We start from the raw sequence: 17,840 nt of genomic DNA, 5'->3' as shown, positions 1-17,840 counted from the left end.
AACTCCACTCGGCCTTTTGGTGCAACAAGTAGGAACCTGTCAGCAGATCTGCTCTCCTCCGATGAAACAGGAAGGAAGCGGTCAACAGAAACTGACATATCCCGGCAAAGCTTGCTGAAGAGGTTCGGGAGAAAAGCACGAACCTGTACAGAGGGCGCCAAAGAGATGACAGAATAATTATTTCTGGACGGGGATCTGGAGAAAGGAGCAACGGAATGCATTAAATGCCAGCTTCCGGCCTACTTTAGAACAATAACAGCACTGTTATAGTTATCTTTCTACTGTTTTAGTTTCGGAAGAAATGTGGCTAAGCCTTTTTGGGTTTGATAATGTTCAGCATTTCTCACACATTTTTGACATTTTAAACTCAGAAAATTCCTTTTTTTCTGGTAGAAATTTGAGATCGATCTAAACATTTGAGTTTTTTGGTGGAATTTTACTCTTTTTAAAAAAAATTAAAAAAATCTACAATAACCCTAATATACCGTTGTATTAACGTATAAAAACTCTTATATTATAGTAGAAATACTTCCAGTAATGCTGCATGAACTCACTACTAAATAATTCCCCCCATGTCCGCTAGGGGTCTTCGTACTTTGCATCTGCGCATGTGTGCTGTAGAGGCAGCTTTACATGGAAATGACCAAGAAAGAATGAATCACTTCAACTTTGTTTTTCTGCACGACCTGTCTCCATTTTCCTCCCACTCGGATGAAATGGTTCGGAAACCTGTCAGCAGATTCACTCCCCTCTTATAAAACAACAATCGGTCAGAAGAAACTAATTTCTTGGAAAGAGCGGTTCAAGCCCTGTTTTCCAATAACTGGATTAGTAATTTTTTTATTTTCCTAATCCACACAAGGGTCAAAAACACACAAGTACAAGTTGTTGGGAAATGTAATCTCTTCGCCAAATAATCCACCAATATGTGTATATTTTTATTCAGGGCTGCAGCTGACGATTATATTAAAAATTGAATATTCTATTGATTATTATGACGATCAATTGAGTAATCGTACAAAAGAAGCGCATTTTGCAGATTTTCTGTTCACCACTGAAGCTTATTTTATACAATATTAGAAATACACGAGAAAACGCGAATAAACAAACTCAATTCCTTTATAAAATAAACGTTTCATTGTCTAAAATGCAATGAAATAGTATTTACGCTTAATCATTTGTAGCAAAGGATGCAAAAACCCGCCTGTTTAGGATTGTATTTGAAACGTAATCAATTACAAATGTATTGATGGGACTTGACTTAATGTCGTGTTTTGATTGTTGATTCTATGTTGCATTGTTTCTGTGTTTGATATGATGTAAAACACTTTGAAATGCCTTGCTGCCGAAGCACAAATTTTGAATAAAATTGCTAGAAAAACCCAAATTGAATAAAATTTACACAAAATAAATTTTTTTCAAATATCTGACTAAACTAACCTGGGCCATGTGAGCACAGCAACATATGTTTTCCTGGTGTTTGCTGAATATTTTTTACTTTAAACATCGTAGTAGGTGGATGGTGTCTGTAAAATACCTTGTCCTGGAGCAGAACTCAATACATTATAATAGTTTAAAACAATTAAAGGAATACCAAAATAATATTTTATGAAAATTAAGTATAAATATTCAAATAAATAATTACAAAAGTATCAATAAATTACATTTAAAATAATTTTAAATTTTCCAATTCAATTGAAATATGTCCCAAGTTTTTGTCAACACCCTCAGACATTAAAAAGTTAAAAAAATAAAAATAAAAAAAATATCAGGCATTATTTGGGGCATCAGAACTTCTGAGGACCCCATGACCTCTTCATCTGCTAAGAGGGCTAAGCAGCTCTTGTTAGCTTATGTTATTTAGTTTTTTTTCTTGTTTTATTTCTAAGTTGTCCGTCACAACCATGATATGTCAACACCATAACTGACAATATACAAAACTTTGATGAAATTTTGTGAAATAAATGCTTAATTTTAGTAAACTGTAAAGATTTCATGGACCCGATGTGCTACAATACGGCCTCCTTCAGAAGGACATCATTTAAATTGAGGTAGTTTTCAGATCTCAACGCCATCAGTTTTTAACTGAGAGTGTGACTCTTTCAGTGACAGTGTTGACAAATCTCACTTCAATGTGCAGTTAATTCATTTTAATGTATTTTACATAAATAGCATTACTTAACATGTATCAAGTATTTCTTTTTACTCGCTAGTTTGTCACCATCTTCAGTTCTGCGTCAACTCCTTCAGATGGTCTTTATGTTGTTTTTTTGTTTAAATATTTCTTTTGTTCCTCGAGAAGCATTTGTCTGTAAAACTGAGTGAAAATATCTCTAATAGGGTCATTAAAATAATTTTAGATTTATTTTTGTCAGATGGTGATGACAAAGGTCTGGTCAGGTCCATTAAAAAAAATTTAATAAAAAAAAAAAGTTGCAACTGGGAGCCTGCACCTTAGGATCTTTATATTCCCAAAACATTATTTTTCATATTTGTATACATAAGCTTGAGGAATAACTAAAAAAATGTTGGGAAAAATTTAAACCCATTTTGTCCCACTTCTCAAGAATCACTGTTACTTCTCTGAATATCTTGTATATTCTAAAACAGTGTTTCCCAACCCTGGTCCTCAAGGCACACTGCCCTGCATGTTTTAGGTATTTCCTTGCTTCAGTCCAGCTGATTTCAATTGATGGCTGATTAACAGGCGTTTGTTGAACTGCAATCAGTTGAATCAGGTACATTAAAGTAGGGAAACTTCTAAAACATGTAGGACAGTGTGCCTTGAGGAACAGGGTTGGGAAACACTGTTCTAAAACATCAAACTGCATGTTTTAGTCTGCACAGCCTGTCAATTGTTAAATAAGTTGACAATTATTTCCGTAATTGATTAATCAAACTGTTTTAGGCATAGTTTTATGTAACAGAAAACCAAGTAATGTAGATTAATAATTAGCAAACTGTTAAGGTAACTCACCATATCTCCATAAATGAATGTCTTTCTTATAAGATTACAGAAACGTCAGACCATCAGTTTTAAACCTAAAACTAATGACAGATGTTTACCTCTTTTGTTTGACAAGAAAACAGAAGAGGAGGAGAGGAAAACAAAAGGAGGATCAAATACTTATCTTCTGTATTTAATTTCAACATCTTGAAATAATTTTCAATTGCCTGATAAACCTAAAGTGGCTTTTTTAACAGCTCCATAAAGATGCAAAATATTAAATATTGCTTACCACTTACATTTTCCACCTATGAGTGTTTTCAGTTTTTAGAAAATATAAATTTACCTTTCTATTATTTAAGAGGAAAAATCGGGCTCATAAGGGTTCTGTGTACATTTTACACCGCCATCTAGTGGTTACAGACTGTAAATATCCTATTGTAACATCTGAAATATGCAGAAAAACAAACTAATTTCAGCTGTGAAAAGCTGAAATCAGCTGCTTCATTGAATTAATTTTGTTCTGCTAGAAGTTTAGATACAAACTGTTCATTCAAGCATATTGATATCAGAACAAAATGTTTATTTCTCTTTAAATTCAAAGAAAAAATACAATAAAATCACTCCATATGCTTCACACAAAACTGAGTTTTTAGTGTCAAAATAAAAGCAAAAACAAAATTTACAAGTTGAATACGTTGCCCCCTAAAAATAGTTTTGTCACATGTAAAAGCCGACACTTGCACATTTTTACTTTAGTTTACAAAGTACATGAAAAACACATAAACCAGACACAAAAGGAAGAAGTGAAAATCATATTGAACAGATGATTCATTGCATAAGAGGAATGATGTCAGAGGAAATGTTTTACAAGTACAACAAAAATTAACAGGGTTCCTCCTCTGGACATTTAAAAACTTGAGGTATTTCTAAGACGAAAGTGTCGCATGAAGTCGATCCGGATTCTAAAAACCACCGGCAGATCCAGAACTCCTTTTCACCAGTCATCAAGCGCTCATTTTCCATGGAAATACGTTCCAATCTTTGTAAAATATAATTTGGTCCAAAAGCTAATTTGCAAAAAATACATCATGTGCAGCTAACGTTTAGACGAGGCATCGTACAGACGAAGTATCTGCATTCATTCTGCCTCACCTGCTGTCAGGAAAGCTCTAAAACCTCACTGTGTTAAGGCCAAGCTGATAAAATGTAGTGTGACTCTAGAAAGGATCACCTAATTTTAACCTTAAATCAGAATAATAAAACACACATTTAACACAAACCACCACACTGGTCAATCAGAACCAGGACGGAGACCCGGCAGCCCAGAATCTGGACCGGTCTCCTTAGTTCAGACGCTGAAACAGCTGGAAGACATGTTCACAGGCTTAGATATGATTGCTGAGTTTCCATCAATCTGACGATATGCTACGAATTTAGCTAAAAAATGCAACCCTCACCCCTTAACACAAAACAAAAAAAGGTCAAATTAATTGGTAAAATGTAAATATCTGCTGTGATAAAGCTTTTGGCACTAAGAACTACAAATAACCTGCTTCTATAGATGAATGTTTACCAAAAGCTGCTTTATTCTAAATGACAAATCTATTATTCATTTAAAGATTTAGGGAATAATTCTGGGAAACTGCTTGTGTTCCCACAAACTAATCGTAAATGTTTAGTTTGGCATAAAGACTGGAAGCAGCAAACAGCTCAGCTCTGTCTATAATTAACCAGTTCTCAGTATCTTTGACTCTTGCAGATTATTTCTGTTTTGGCGTCTGTTTTCAGTTAAAATATGGCGAGATTGGAGGTTTGAGACGTTACTGGGAACAAAGACGCTCCTGTGCTTCTGTTTTTAAGCTTCATGTTTGGCTCAACTGTCAGAAATCCTTCAAGATTCAACCACGATCGATTGATCGTACTTCACACAATGTAGCGCTTCATTTCGACTGAGCAGTTTGTCTGTTTTTATTGTAAATGCGAATCAAATTGAATTATTCCACAGTTGTATTAAGCTTCACTGAACAGGCTAGGATGGATCACAGAACGTGTTACATTGCATTTGTTTTACAGAAAATCATTTTAGATAACACAATTTTAGTCGGAATGAGCTGAAAATGGCTGCAAACAGATGCAGTTATACAACCGTACATCTTTGGAAAGCAGAGGCGGAGCCTCCTGCAAGTGGCTTCTGGATAAGTAAGCAACAAAACACTTGTCTTTTCCAGCAGCCATTGCACAGCGAATACAGCGGTAAAGCCAAACGTCCTGGAACTCCTGGAATAACATTGTTCCAATCCAAACCTTGATTGCAAGATTTCCCTGATCCAAAAGGTTAGGTATCTGATTTGGTATCAATAATATTGATATTTTGGATATTATCACCATACCGCTCAGTGGAAATGAAGCAAAAGAGAACATCCAACCAGACTCTCCAAACCAGAGGTGTTCCTTTTTAAAAAAGCTAATCTAAATATTTATTGTGCATTGACTATGTATCATAACATTATTTATTTATCTATCGTATTTTTCGGACTATTAGCCGCTACCTTTTCCCCACGCTTTGAACCATGTGGCTTTTCTGTGGATTTTTCTTCAACCACCAGGGGGCTCTTTAGCAGGAAGTGAATCATTGGAAGTCAAAATTGGAAATCAAAGAAGAAAGCGCTGATTTTCATTTAGAACAAGTACATGCTAGCAGCAGACACGACTGAGAAATGTTTTCAAAGTCAAACCCCTCATCATGGAAACATGTGAAGAAGTTTATTTTGATGCAGCTTTTAAGTTGAAGGCTATCAATCTGACCGTTAGCCGCTGCACGTAAGGTCGGCGTGAACAAATCCATGGTTCGGCGTTGGAGACGCAGGACTGCGACTTTAATAGTAGATTTATTCAGGATGCTGCCCTCTGCTGCATCCTTGTGGAAAACCGAGCGCGGTGGAGATACCAGCGGCTTATAGCCCAGTGTGGCTTATATATGTACGTTTCCAGTTTTAAAAATAAAACTTTGTAAATGCGGCTTATAGTGAGGTGCGCTCAATAGTCCGGAAAATACGGTAGTTTAATGTCTGAAAAAATTAAATAAAACCTCATCATTTCATGATCAAAAGTGCTCCTATTCCCCACACACTACTGTTCCCAACAGTGTTCAATACCTAAAGAAATATATATATACACATGTCTTCAAAATAAATATATGCATCATAATGCTACAAGTTTTGACTGGTCACCTAATTTAAATATTGATCCATGTGTGCATACTAGTGTTGATCTACAGTTGAAGGCTGGAATGACTTCTGGCAGCGTCCGCAGGGGGAGGCTTATGCGAAAATCTTCGAGATGAAGTCCCGGAAGCGTTTGGCGTACTGCTCAGGATGGACCGTGGAGATTTCAGCCCCGGCCTGCGGCGGACATAAACGGGTCAGAATCAGAGCGAAGAGAAGAGCGACACGAACGGTTTGAATGCTTTTCTCACAGCAAAATTCAAGCACTTTTCAGGGATTTTCAAGGTAAGTTTCCAGGACTATACTTAGGAGGTAAACTTAATCCAAATGAACCAAGAAGAAGACAATTATGCAACATACTTTTTTATTGTTAATAATAATGTCTTTTCATGCTATTCTACATTCTCCAGAAGAAAAAATGTAAATAAAACAAAATCGTACGTTTTGAAAAGCATCTCCTACACACCTTATAGAACAAAACACTAATTTAAAGTAAAAATCCCAAACTTTCAATAACCTTGAAATACAGATTGTGTGATATTTTGTATGTAACAGATTCAAGCATTTTCAGGGATTTCAAGGACCCGTGTGAACTGTATGAAGATGATGAGGAAGAGAACGACTGACTCACCCCGTGTTTGACCGTTTTTGCGGCGTGAGCGGCTTTCTTCTTGGTGTCGTATTGTGTGAGAACGTCTATCAGGCCCATGAAGTAGACCTCCCTCTGCGGAGCGCCTGAGGTTAAAACGCAGGAAAAGTCAGCTGGGTGGAAGTTCACTTCTGATTTAAGGGCTCAAACAATTAATCGTGATTAATCAATCGATTAATCGTTAATTGGAGTAGGATAAAAACAAGGCCATTTGTTGAAAGAACACACTCAGAGCAATAACCAAGTCAAAACTGATCATTTTATAAATATATATAAATATATATATGCATTCAGAATATTTCATTATACCCAAAACTCTTCAAGTGGAATCAAATTTTAGCTTCACCTATTTTGCTTGTATCTTTTAATGTATTTCTAACATGGTTTAAAAAAGGCCTCCTTGGTTAAAAGAAAATCTGCAGAATGTGTCCAATTTTTATCTGATTCACCGATTAATAATCAATTACTAAGATAATGATCAAGTACAGACCTACAGGATTCAGATATTAGAGACGTAGATACTGAAGCTCAAGGAGCGTTATGATCAAGGAAAAGGAACCAAAAATTGTGGGTTTATTATAGAGCCACAGCTAATCAATTAATCTATCTATAGGTTATTCTAGCGATTAATCAGATAAAAAAATTGGCAGTTCTGCAAATATTTTAAGTTCTTCATACGTTGTTATACATTATAAATATATTAGGAGATGCAAATAAACAATTCAATAAAAAAAACATTTGCTGCTTAAAATTCCATTACTGAACTCTTGATAATTTAAATCAAAAGATACATTTTCAGTTTAAAAAAATATTACCAACATAAACATGTGAAAGGCTCATCATCATCAGTAGAGTATAGCACTACTCTGGATTATTTTTTTTATGATTAACTGATTAATACTTGGATACCAAAAGGTGTTTAATGATTTTTATTTTTTTTTAATAGAAACTAAACCTGGTGAAACTAAAACTTTGCCACACGAGTTCAGGGTAGAACATTTTTGAAAAACAAACATTTTCTTTTTTAAATGCAATATATTTTGTACAGTTTTGGCTTAATTATTGCTCTGAGTAGTTGTTCTTTAAGTATAATGGCTTTTTATAAAACTCTATACTTCACTTAATGATCAGTGGATTAGAATATTAGCAAACAATTATATCAATTAATCACGATGAATCTGATTAATCGTTTCAGCCCTTGTTTATTGCATTAAAGACTCAACTAAAGCTTACTCCATCTAAACCTGCAGTTAACACGCCAACTTTTTCACCTGGGCAGCTCCGGAGGGCGTAAACATCCACGTAGGGGTCGAACTCGCCCGGCCCCAGAGGCTTGCAGGACGACATGTAACCAGCGATCCCTTCAGGAGACGTTCCGTAGGAACCTACGGCGGGGCCCGGAGCCAGCCCATTCTCCGACTCAGCTTCCTCCTCGTTGGACACCTCCCCGCTCTCCTCCTCGTCCCGCTCGGCTCGGCCGATGTCATGGATGCCGAGCAACAGGCTGTAGTCCATGATCTTCAGCTTCACCAGGAACTGGAAAGGAGGAAATGAAATGGTTTGCTCAGAGGATGTAAAATAAAACAGAAAGGAAGGGAAATAAAAGCAGAAACAGGCAGTTCTGGTATTGGATTGGGATCAAGGCATCATTAATTGATATCAGAGTCACTGGGACAAGAAGCTAATGTAATTTCTAAACTTAAATGCAAAAGATATAAATAAAGTGAAGTCAACAGTTTTCAGAAACAGTAAAATTTTACCAACCAACCACAGAAATATATCAACATTCACATTAAAATCTTAATATTTATAAATTATTTCTGAGTCTTAATTGAAATTCACAAATCTGCTCTTACTTTTAAAAACCTCATGTATAGAAGAGTAAGGTCATTAGCGGTTTGTTCTATGGCATTTTATTTTGTTAGAGAAGTCCTTAAATCAAATTAAATAACCTAATAAAATTTAGGGTTCCATGTTTATGTGCTAATTAAGAGAGTTTTGTGTGAATTTGCTTTGTTCCTCATTATTTTGCCTAAAACTGTCTCAGTGCTGCCATCTGTAGGTCAGACAGTGGCAAAGCAGTTGCATTCTCCTAATGTGTAAAACATTTCATCACCTATACAAAACCATGTCACTCAGGCACACCTCTTAAAATTAAGATTATCTTAATATAATACAGAAATCAAATCTTCTGTATTATTCCAAATATCAAATGACAGTTTTGTTTTTTATTTGTCATATAATTAAGAGCATTTCTGATATGATAGGATTGTGATTTATGTGTTTTTTTTTTGTTTGCTTACATCTTTTTATTCTAGTTCCTCAATCTTTACCATGTTATCAGTCATGACTGTTGATCTAAAGTTCTTTGTTTAGCAGATAGTTTTAGATCTGACATCTTGATCCTGTAAAGCGGCGGTGCAGCTTCAGTTTTTTTTCTCCTCCTGCTGTAAAGTGGAGATAATTATCGGCTTTTAAACCCTCACCTCAACATCTTTGTTGAGTTTCTCCATGAACTTCTCCTTCTCCTCGTCTGTAACGTAAACCTTCTGCATGTTGTTCCTGAAGTCCATGTCCTTAAAGGTTGGAAGCTCTTTTTCCTTCGCATCAAACAACACACTTCAGACATTTTATACATAACTTTAGCATGAATCAATGCTAAAAAAGATATGTTTACCCTTTCTTTGTCACTTGCTTCACGATCAACCAGAGAGCCCTGTAAACAACAGTTTTCTGTTATGAAAATGACATTTTAGCCATTTATTTCTTTAGTCAATACAGAGTATTTGAGACAGCAGAATGTCTTTTTATTATTTGTTTAAACCCTTTGTTAAATCAACAGAAAAGTTTGTGTTTTTTTCTGACTTTCTCTTTACTTTATGAACCGGTACGGTTTGAGCCAACGCCCGGCGGTTCCTCCTTACCTTCAGGTCGTACTTCCTGTGCACCAACAGCCTGTGGCTGAACATGTTCCTCATGACGATAAGATACGCCTCCTCGCTGTCGACGCTCACCCGGTACATTCCCAGGAACTGGGGCAGCAGCGTGCTGCCGTGGCACTTCACGATGTGCTAAAGGCAGAAAAAGCAGGCATTTTAAACCATGTGCATGCAGATTTAAGTCACTTAGCCTGATTCAGCTCTCATTACACACACAGAAGACAAAGGATTTAAAAATGGAGGCAAAATCGGGAAGATCTGGAGCATAAAATGTTATTCTAACTGAATTGGCAAATGCAGAACAAAAGAAAGGTTGGTTAGGATTATAGAAATCACTCAGCAGAATTTTTCCAACTTTTTAAATTTACAAATTTACACACAAAGCATTTTCTTCATATTTGATAGAACTGAATATTTTATAAATGTATTCAAAAAAACATCTCAATACAGTTTGCTAGAATTCTGTTCCATTCCTCCTGATTGATTTTTCTAGCTCCGCCCACTTTATGTCTTTATTGTTTATTTGCATGTTAAGTATAAACAATAACATTTACAGTCTTAACTTATTTGCAGTGCAAGTCCCCCGATGGGCATTTATCAGTATAAATCAAGTAATTGTTGTTGCATCAATGTTTCCAAATGATATTCTTTGTCTATTTGTTGAAGTGCACCAGTCCCTCCTACTGCAAAACGTACCTCATGCTTGGGTAACTTCAGTTTTAGCTACATCAGAAGATGGGAAATGTCTCTAAAATTGCAACATTTGCTACATTTTCAGCTGATGTGGTTCTCTTTCACATTGCTCTGTGTCAAACAAACCGAACCCTTTAGAAAATATTTCCCCCTCCTTGCTTGTGGGGGCGCTGAAGGAAGCGACAAAAACATCTGAGGAAGACACTGAGCACAACTTCCTTCTAGAAAAATGGAGTGGCGTCAGACTTAAGCAGTTGTAAAATTTCTCTTTCATCTTTAGTAAAAACTGAGCCATTTCTCCCATTAGCGCTACTCCTGTGCTTGTTTTGGTTGTATTTACCCAGAATGCCCTGCGCTGCAGTCTACTTCCTGCTTTTGCAGCTGTGTCCGATCTGCTTGGCGTTCACATGTACATTCAAACCGCATCAGAGTTCACTTCAGCCAAACCCAGATTGAGGTTTATAGGTGAACCAGAGTTAATTTTTTTTGGTTTGATTGCGCATTCACAACTTTCTAGGCAAACGTACTGCAGTTCCATTAAAGTAGACTAAACAGGGCTGGTGTGAACGCACCCTAAATGTTGTAGCAGTAGTAAACCAAGATTCATACAAATCAGAGGCTACAACAAAAATGAAAACAATAAAACAGTCCATCATTGGTTTGACTGTGGGAGAAAATGGTAGTTTGGATGATGCACAAGGGAGGCTCAGTAGTTCCACAGACAACAATGAGATCTACACATCCTTTCCGCTTCCCCAAGGAAGTTTGTTGTGAATGCCAACATCCTCATTCTCCAACAAAACAAAAGGCCCAAAAGCCAGATTCAACTGTTTCCACTTCATAGCCTGACTTAAAAGATCTGCAGGTCTCAAAAATCTGCAACAAACAGAAAGCAAAGAGGGAAACCTTGCTCATTTCCCTCTGACTTAAAAATAGATGAACATTTGAATATTTTCAAAATACCAACAATCACACAGAAGAGTATTTGTTGCTGGTCTAGAGTCACATTGCCACAAATTCAGCCTGCAGAGGAGATTCAAATCCAACTTTAAAAGCCTGACACAATATCTAACATGTAGACATCTACATTTTCACAACAATAATTTGCAGCAGCATCTATAAATGAATCTATTTAGGTTGAGTAGACATGCAACAAATGTACAGGAAGAGTGGGAAAAAAAGAGGAAAATGTAATTTAAAGCAACCATGCACTCTAAAAGGCAGGTGTAGATTTTGTGGAATGATTTATAAATTCAAAAATTAAGCCACGTAAATTGTACAATTCAAATAAGAAACATAAATAACTAAATTAAAAAAGAACGAGATAAAATGACAAACGTTATTTCAGCTGTTAATTTATGTTAGTTTGTCTGTAAAGATATTTCATCTGAAAAAAAGCACAAAAAGCAAACAAAAGAAATGGACAAGGAACAAAGAAAAAACAAAGGAAGCTGATAAACAAAAATTAGACAAAGAAAAAGAGACAAAAGAGTAAAACAGAGAAAGAAAGCCTGGTTAAGCCAATTGACCCAATAATTAAACTCTTTCCAAAAAAACAAAGAAAACAAAGAGACAAAAAACCCTACAAAGATAAGAACAGAAAGAAATTCTAATTCAAATATATTCTGATGCATGGCTGCAGCTACGCTCTGCTTTCTGAGCTTTTGGAGGATTTTCCATTAAATTACTTTTTGTTTTCCTTAAAAAGATGCATCAGCACACACTTACTAGATTACCAACTTCTGCAATCACCCAGAGCAATAAAAACAGCATTCCTGAGTGCTTACTCACGCTCAGACACATAAACGAAGACTCCTAATTAAGGGGAGGAGGCAGATTTTGCACGTTTACCCTCAGAAGATTTTTATTGACCAATTCTAAATCTGATTTGTAGGTTGAGCCACAGCTGGTCCCATATCAGCTCAGCAGGCCTCACTGACTCTCACTGGAAAAAACCTCCTGCAGCATGCAGCACACTCCCAGGGGGAGGCGACAGATGACAGATGTGGCGTCTGCAGCCCTGGGATGATGTGAAGCTTTCAGATGCACTGCAATCAACTGGCATGGTTTTTATGATCTGCCTAGAATTGCTTGTAAAAACAAGGAGAACCTCTCCAAGTTATTTTTTAGAAAGGAAAAGAAAGATGCCTTGGGTTCTCTATATAACTGCTGAGGTCAAAGGTTAACAGCAAAAGAGGTCAGATTGCCAAACTATGTAGTTTCACTAATTTCAATGTCATGAGATGTTTCTAAAACTCGTTTCTCAGGTGTTTCATTGGCGTTTAAAGCATCAGGGCTGGGAAACTTTTTAATCTACATTCCCTCTAGGCCACAGCTCAGCTAACGCACTGTAAAACGTAATTAGCTAGCCTTACTTAAAAAAGCAAATATGCAAATTTGCTGCCTGAGAATTTTTATATTTTTATTAAATTGACTGAGTTACATTGACTTGTTCAATTTTAGTCAGCGTTATTTAAGTGGAACATATATCCAGATTATTTGCTGACTATTTTTCTGCAATGCATTTATAAAATATTCAAATGAAAATGCAGAAAAGCTGAGATACCAAAGGTCATGCAACTTGACACGCCATCATTGGCCGACGTCTGCAAAGCAGCCAATCCAGAATTTTCCCTGTCACTGATTGGCTGAACCCCAAGACTGAAGATGATAACTTCTACTTTAGTGCTAAAATGGTTTCCACTGTGCGTATTGAGGTACATTTGGTGTCTGAACTGAAACTGCCACTGGTTGCCATGGTTACCCGTATCCATATTGCTGGCTGTGCGAGATGTAAATAATTTTATTGGCAGAATTGTAAACAGCTTAAATAGTGATGATCAGTACGGTGGATACTGACGTAGCGTGACATCAACTGATAACCCCTCTACAGATAAACCAATCATTATCTGCAGGTTATTATTATTATAATGACCTGCTGTAATAATAACCTAATATTTAAGTGCTTCAGTTACCTGGTGATACTCTGACAGAATGTTGTGCATGTCTGCAACGTCTTCACTGGAGATCTGCTTGATGACAAGAGTTCGGTCGTAGGAGTTGAGGAGGAGACTCTCTCCCTGATCATCTGCACTTCTCACCGGGGGACTGCGGGTTAAAGACACCTGAGGAGAAAACGACAAACAGCACAAAGTCAGAAAATGAGGACATTTCATGTATCGTATGGGAATAATAATAAAAGATTAAAACATTCTCACCTGATAGTCCAGATCCTCGATTCCAAAACGTTCTCTTAGATTTCGGAAGACCTGAGGACAGTATTCTTTAAACTTAAAATGTCCGGGAAGGTTTTCTCTGATGAAAGGAGAGGAGGTGGAAATGTTATAACATTAATCTGCTTGATGGTCCTTACGAAAAATATAAGAGCGAGTGTCTCACTTGTTGAAGAGATGGTTGTTGACTTTGACCTTAGTGTTGGCTTTGAAGTCATCAGGCAGGAGCATAACAGGAACAGGAACCTGGCTGAGATCATTGATCTACACAAAGGACAGACATATATATATAGGTTTGGAATTGCACAACATCTTATGATTCTTGAAGAAAAATGCCTCCATCAGGCCATAGATACAGAGGCACAAGCAGCAATAGGATAGAAAGATTTTAGTTTCCAATGCCAAAGCTTTTAAAAAAAACAAGTACATGTGATTTGTATTGTTTTTAATTGTGTAGGATGTTGGGTGAGAGAGAGTTTTATTGGTAAAATATTTATTGAAGAGGTAATTTAGGCATTTAAAACAATGTGTTAAAACAAGGACACATGTAAACCCTGCAGGATACCAACCCTTTAGAATAACCTAGTTGGAAAATGAGGTTATTCTAATATTTTCTAGCTCAGGCTTGCTCTAAGGGTCTTTGGACCTTTCACAGTGGCTTTTGATATTTGGCAAAAACAGTGCAGAAACAACAAATCTTCTGAAATATAGTCATTTTAATGCAGATTTCAGCAGCTTTTTCTTTTTAAACCCAGTATTGAAAACATTACAAGTATCAGCTGTTAGGTTTATTCTTCAAATAAACTCTGAAAGAATCACAAGGGTACAAAGGGCCCTTCAATATTTATTCACTTCTAAGCATAGGCGTATTATCATAATGATAATTCAATAGCAAAAACAAGTACAGGAAAATGCATTCCATACACGATAACTCTTTAACAGTAAATCACATTTTGCAGAAGTGTAAAGTATAGTTAAAATGGAAATAAAATGGTCGTTCACAAATTTTCTATAGTAGATATCCATTTTTTTTTTAAAAGTTGACTTTCTAACATTTCCATTTATAAACAAATCTTATGTTTCAATTTCTCCCTGAAACATTAGTTGAACAGTCCAGGTTTTTAACAATTTTTTACTATGTTGTCTTTTCTGTTTATTCCCAATAATTAAATGGTTGCCACAAGCATATTGCTGTTAAATATTGCAACGTTGTTAAATAACTTTAATAAGTTAAAATTTTTATACTGGAACCACAGCAGAAAACAGGTGGAATATAAATTTCCATGATAAACTAAATGGTTCAGATGAGCATCTTTTAAAAACAACTCTTCTGTTTACATCTGATTGAAATGTTTTACTCCCAAGAGAACTGCATGATCACAAAACGGAAGTAGGTCAGGACTAAATGGTGACCTGGGTGCAACATGAACATTCCTAAACCCATAATTAGACTTCAAAATCTCCCACTTCAGTTTTTTACTTACTTTTTAAATGTTTTTATAAATTTGCATTTTTTAAAAAGTTGTTTCTCTCCTCAAGTGTTAAAATGTTATAGAGACATTTATGAAATTACATTGAAAAAATCACAAACATATATGCTACAGTAATAGTAATATTTACTGGCAACCCTGTGAAAATGTGTAAAAAAAATATCTTGCTGCATCTTACATTAAATTTTCTAAAACAAAATCCTAGTTTAATGAAAATAAATGTGGAACAATCCCTTCAATTTAACCTTGTAGTCACTATGCTAGATAAGGACTAGAGCTGCACAAAATCATCCAAACATGTTATTACAAAAGGATTTTGATGCTAATTTCACTGTTTTCCTTTGTTTCTATAATCATAAACTCTCCAACACTCTCTGTGAGCTTTAGCATCACAGCTACTAAAAATATAGCCTCCCATAAGTACTTATTTTATGGATACATTGCCCTACAAATTTAATAAGAATCCTTATTGATATCCCAACCACTTTGTGAAGAAAATAATCAGTGAGAACTGCAGCTCCAAAAATCCCATAAAAACAGTTAGAATTAGCTAAATTCTGAGACTTTAACCCAGAGCTTAGCATGATTGAGCTGAAGAGGATAAGACAAGAGCAGGAGAGTCCAACTGCAGTCCCCAGGGGCCAGTGTCCTACATGGTTTACATGTGTCCCTGTTCCGACACAGCTGATTCAAACTGTGACATTACCTCCTCAACATTTTTCATTTCATTTCTGGAGAATGTTTTAATTTAAGTTTGCAGATCCAGGGAAACGTTTGAAAAATGTAGGTCGACCTTTGACATTGGATCTGTGCTCCAACCTAGTTAACTTTTTCTGTTGTACTGGCAACAACAAATTTTACCAGAAAAGAACAAAACAGAAAAAACCGCTTCAGTAGTAGCAATCATTTTTCCATGTAACTTAAAAAGAATTTCTTTCACCAAGTATTGTTACAATAGAAAAGAAGAGGCCAAGTGGGAAAAATGTGTTTTTAGTTACATTTTATCTGATATTAACACTAACACTGCAATATCAAGTTTTTCCAACACAGCGCAGCCCTACAGCGGAGCTTCAAAGTCTAAAAACATAAAAGCAAAAAAGTAAAAAACACAATGATCAACCTGATGAATAAACAACTTTGCTTTAGTAGGGTAAGTGTTGAGATCAGGAGCAGTGACCCTTAAAAAGCTGTAAAATTAAATATTTTTTAGGAGTTGGCCTATTTATTGAGTCACAGACAAGTTAGTTATATACATTTACAATTAACAATTTTGTAATAATATAAATGTTAAATAACAAAGAAATAGTTAACATGTTGACATTTTTCACACTGCCAAGCAAGAAATCTGATGATAAATGTGAAATTATTAAGCCCACTCCTAAAATACATATTTTAACACAAATAAAAGAAGAAATTTATGGTATTTAAACTGTAACTTAATACTAAGTTCAAAATAAACACATTCTAAGACTCATAAGCGCCTGTGTAAACTAAAATAAGAGCCCACAAGTCAGATCACTCCCTTCGTGCCATAAAGCCATGTTAGTTATTAATTATTTTAAAGACGACCAAGTTTCCAATCTGTCATGTCACAGATTCTGCTGTCATCTCTCCAAAACGCTATAAAAGAGTGAGGTTGTCTCTGATGCTAACACCGAAGCTACACCGATTTAGCACATTCCAACTGAGGTGATTAGCATGTAGTGAAACGTTAGCTTCCACCGACTCACCGAGTGATTCACGCCCCAGATGAACACGCTCACGATGGGCTCGCTGGCTCGAAACACCTTCACCTTCTGCTGAACAAAGTGCTTCTTCTTCGTCTTCGTCTTGGGCGCCAGAACCACCATCGGACTGGACGTAACAGTCCCCGAGTTACCGAGGGCAGCCATGGCCGCGGACCGTGTTCTGTCGTCCCTTGATGAGAGAAAAAGAACTCCGAGCGGGCGATGACGCGTCTTTTTCTTCCTGATGATGGTTTAACGGCTTCTTCACGCGCCGCTGACTGTGACAGCTAAAGTTCACGCGCCTAAGCTCTGACCGCTCTAACCGACGCGGCTTCTACCAGGGTTCAGTTTAACGTTTAAACTGTCGACATGAATCAGTACTCAGTTTCCCATTACCACAACAGAAGTGTTTTCTTAACCTCACTGACAGTTCACAGTCCACCACTGCCACCTCGAGCTCAACCGCGTTATTTTCAGTTGACCAAGTTGTGAGCGTATGATTGACAGCTGTCAGGGACCAATCAAAATCTATCTTTTGGAGTCAGGTGACCGAAATGTGGGCGGGGACTTGCACATTTTTTGTCTGGGTTTTGGTTATCCCACGGAAATTTATGGAAATCCATTACTGTCACTTGTAGTCATGACTATGACTACAGAATTTTGAAATCTTGTCATAGTTTTTGGATTTAATGTCAGGTTTCAACATAATAATTTTCACTTTCAAAGTCATAATTTCAACTTTAAACACAATTTTCAATCTTAACATCATAACTTTGAATTGTAAAGTTATAATTTTGAGATTTAACATTATTTCAGTTTTCAAAGTCATATATTTGACTTTCAAAGACTTACTTTCTTTCAAAATCATAATTTATACTTTCAAAGTCAAAATGTCGATTTTTGATCATAATTTCAACTTTCAACATTATAACTTT

The 17,840-nt window shown here is 36.1% G+C and overlaps 1 protein-coding gene across 1 annotated transcript; it reads right to left on the bottom strand.

Moving 5' to 3' along the window:
* Window positions 1-3,509: 3,509 nt before the first annotated feature.
* pip4k2ca (phosphatidylinositol-5-phosphate 4-kinase, type II, gamma a) lies at window positions 3,510-17,382 on the bottom strand. Its single transcript, XM_044124449.1, has 10 exons — window positions 16,909-17,382; window positions 13,855-13,952; window positions 13,674-13,770; window positions 13,431-13,580; window positions 9,748-9,894; window positions 9,501-9,539; window positions 9,310-9,423; window positions 8,095-8,359; window positions 6,806-6,909; window positions 3,510-6,351 (listed from the first exon to the last, which is right to left on the bottom strand). Exons 1-10 carry the CDS (start codon window positions 17,068-17,070, stop codon window positions 6,271-6,273), a joined length of 1,257 nt encoding a protein of 418 aa, XP_043980384.1. The 5' UTR covers window positions 17,071-17,382; the 3' UTR covers window positions 3,510-6,270.
* Between the last annotated feature and the right edge of the window lie 458 nt (window positions 17,383-17,840).

Source organism: Gambusia affinis, linkage group LG01 (genome assembly GCF_019740435.1).
Source record: "Gambusia affinis linkage group LG01, SWU_Gaff_1.0, whole genome shotgun sequence".
Lineage (NCBI taxonomy): Eukaryota > Metazoa > Chordata > Actinopteri > Cyprinodontiformes > Poeciliidae > Gambusia > Gambusia affinis.
The sequence above is the reverse complement of the archived record's forward strand: the minus strand, read 5'-3'. Positions and strand labels throughout refer to the sequence as shown.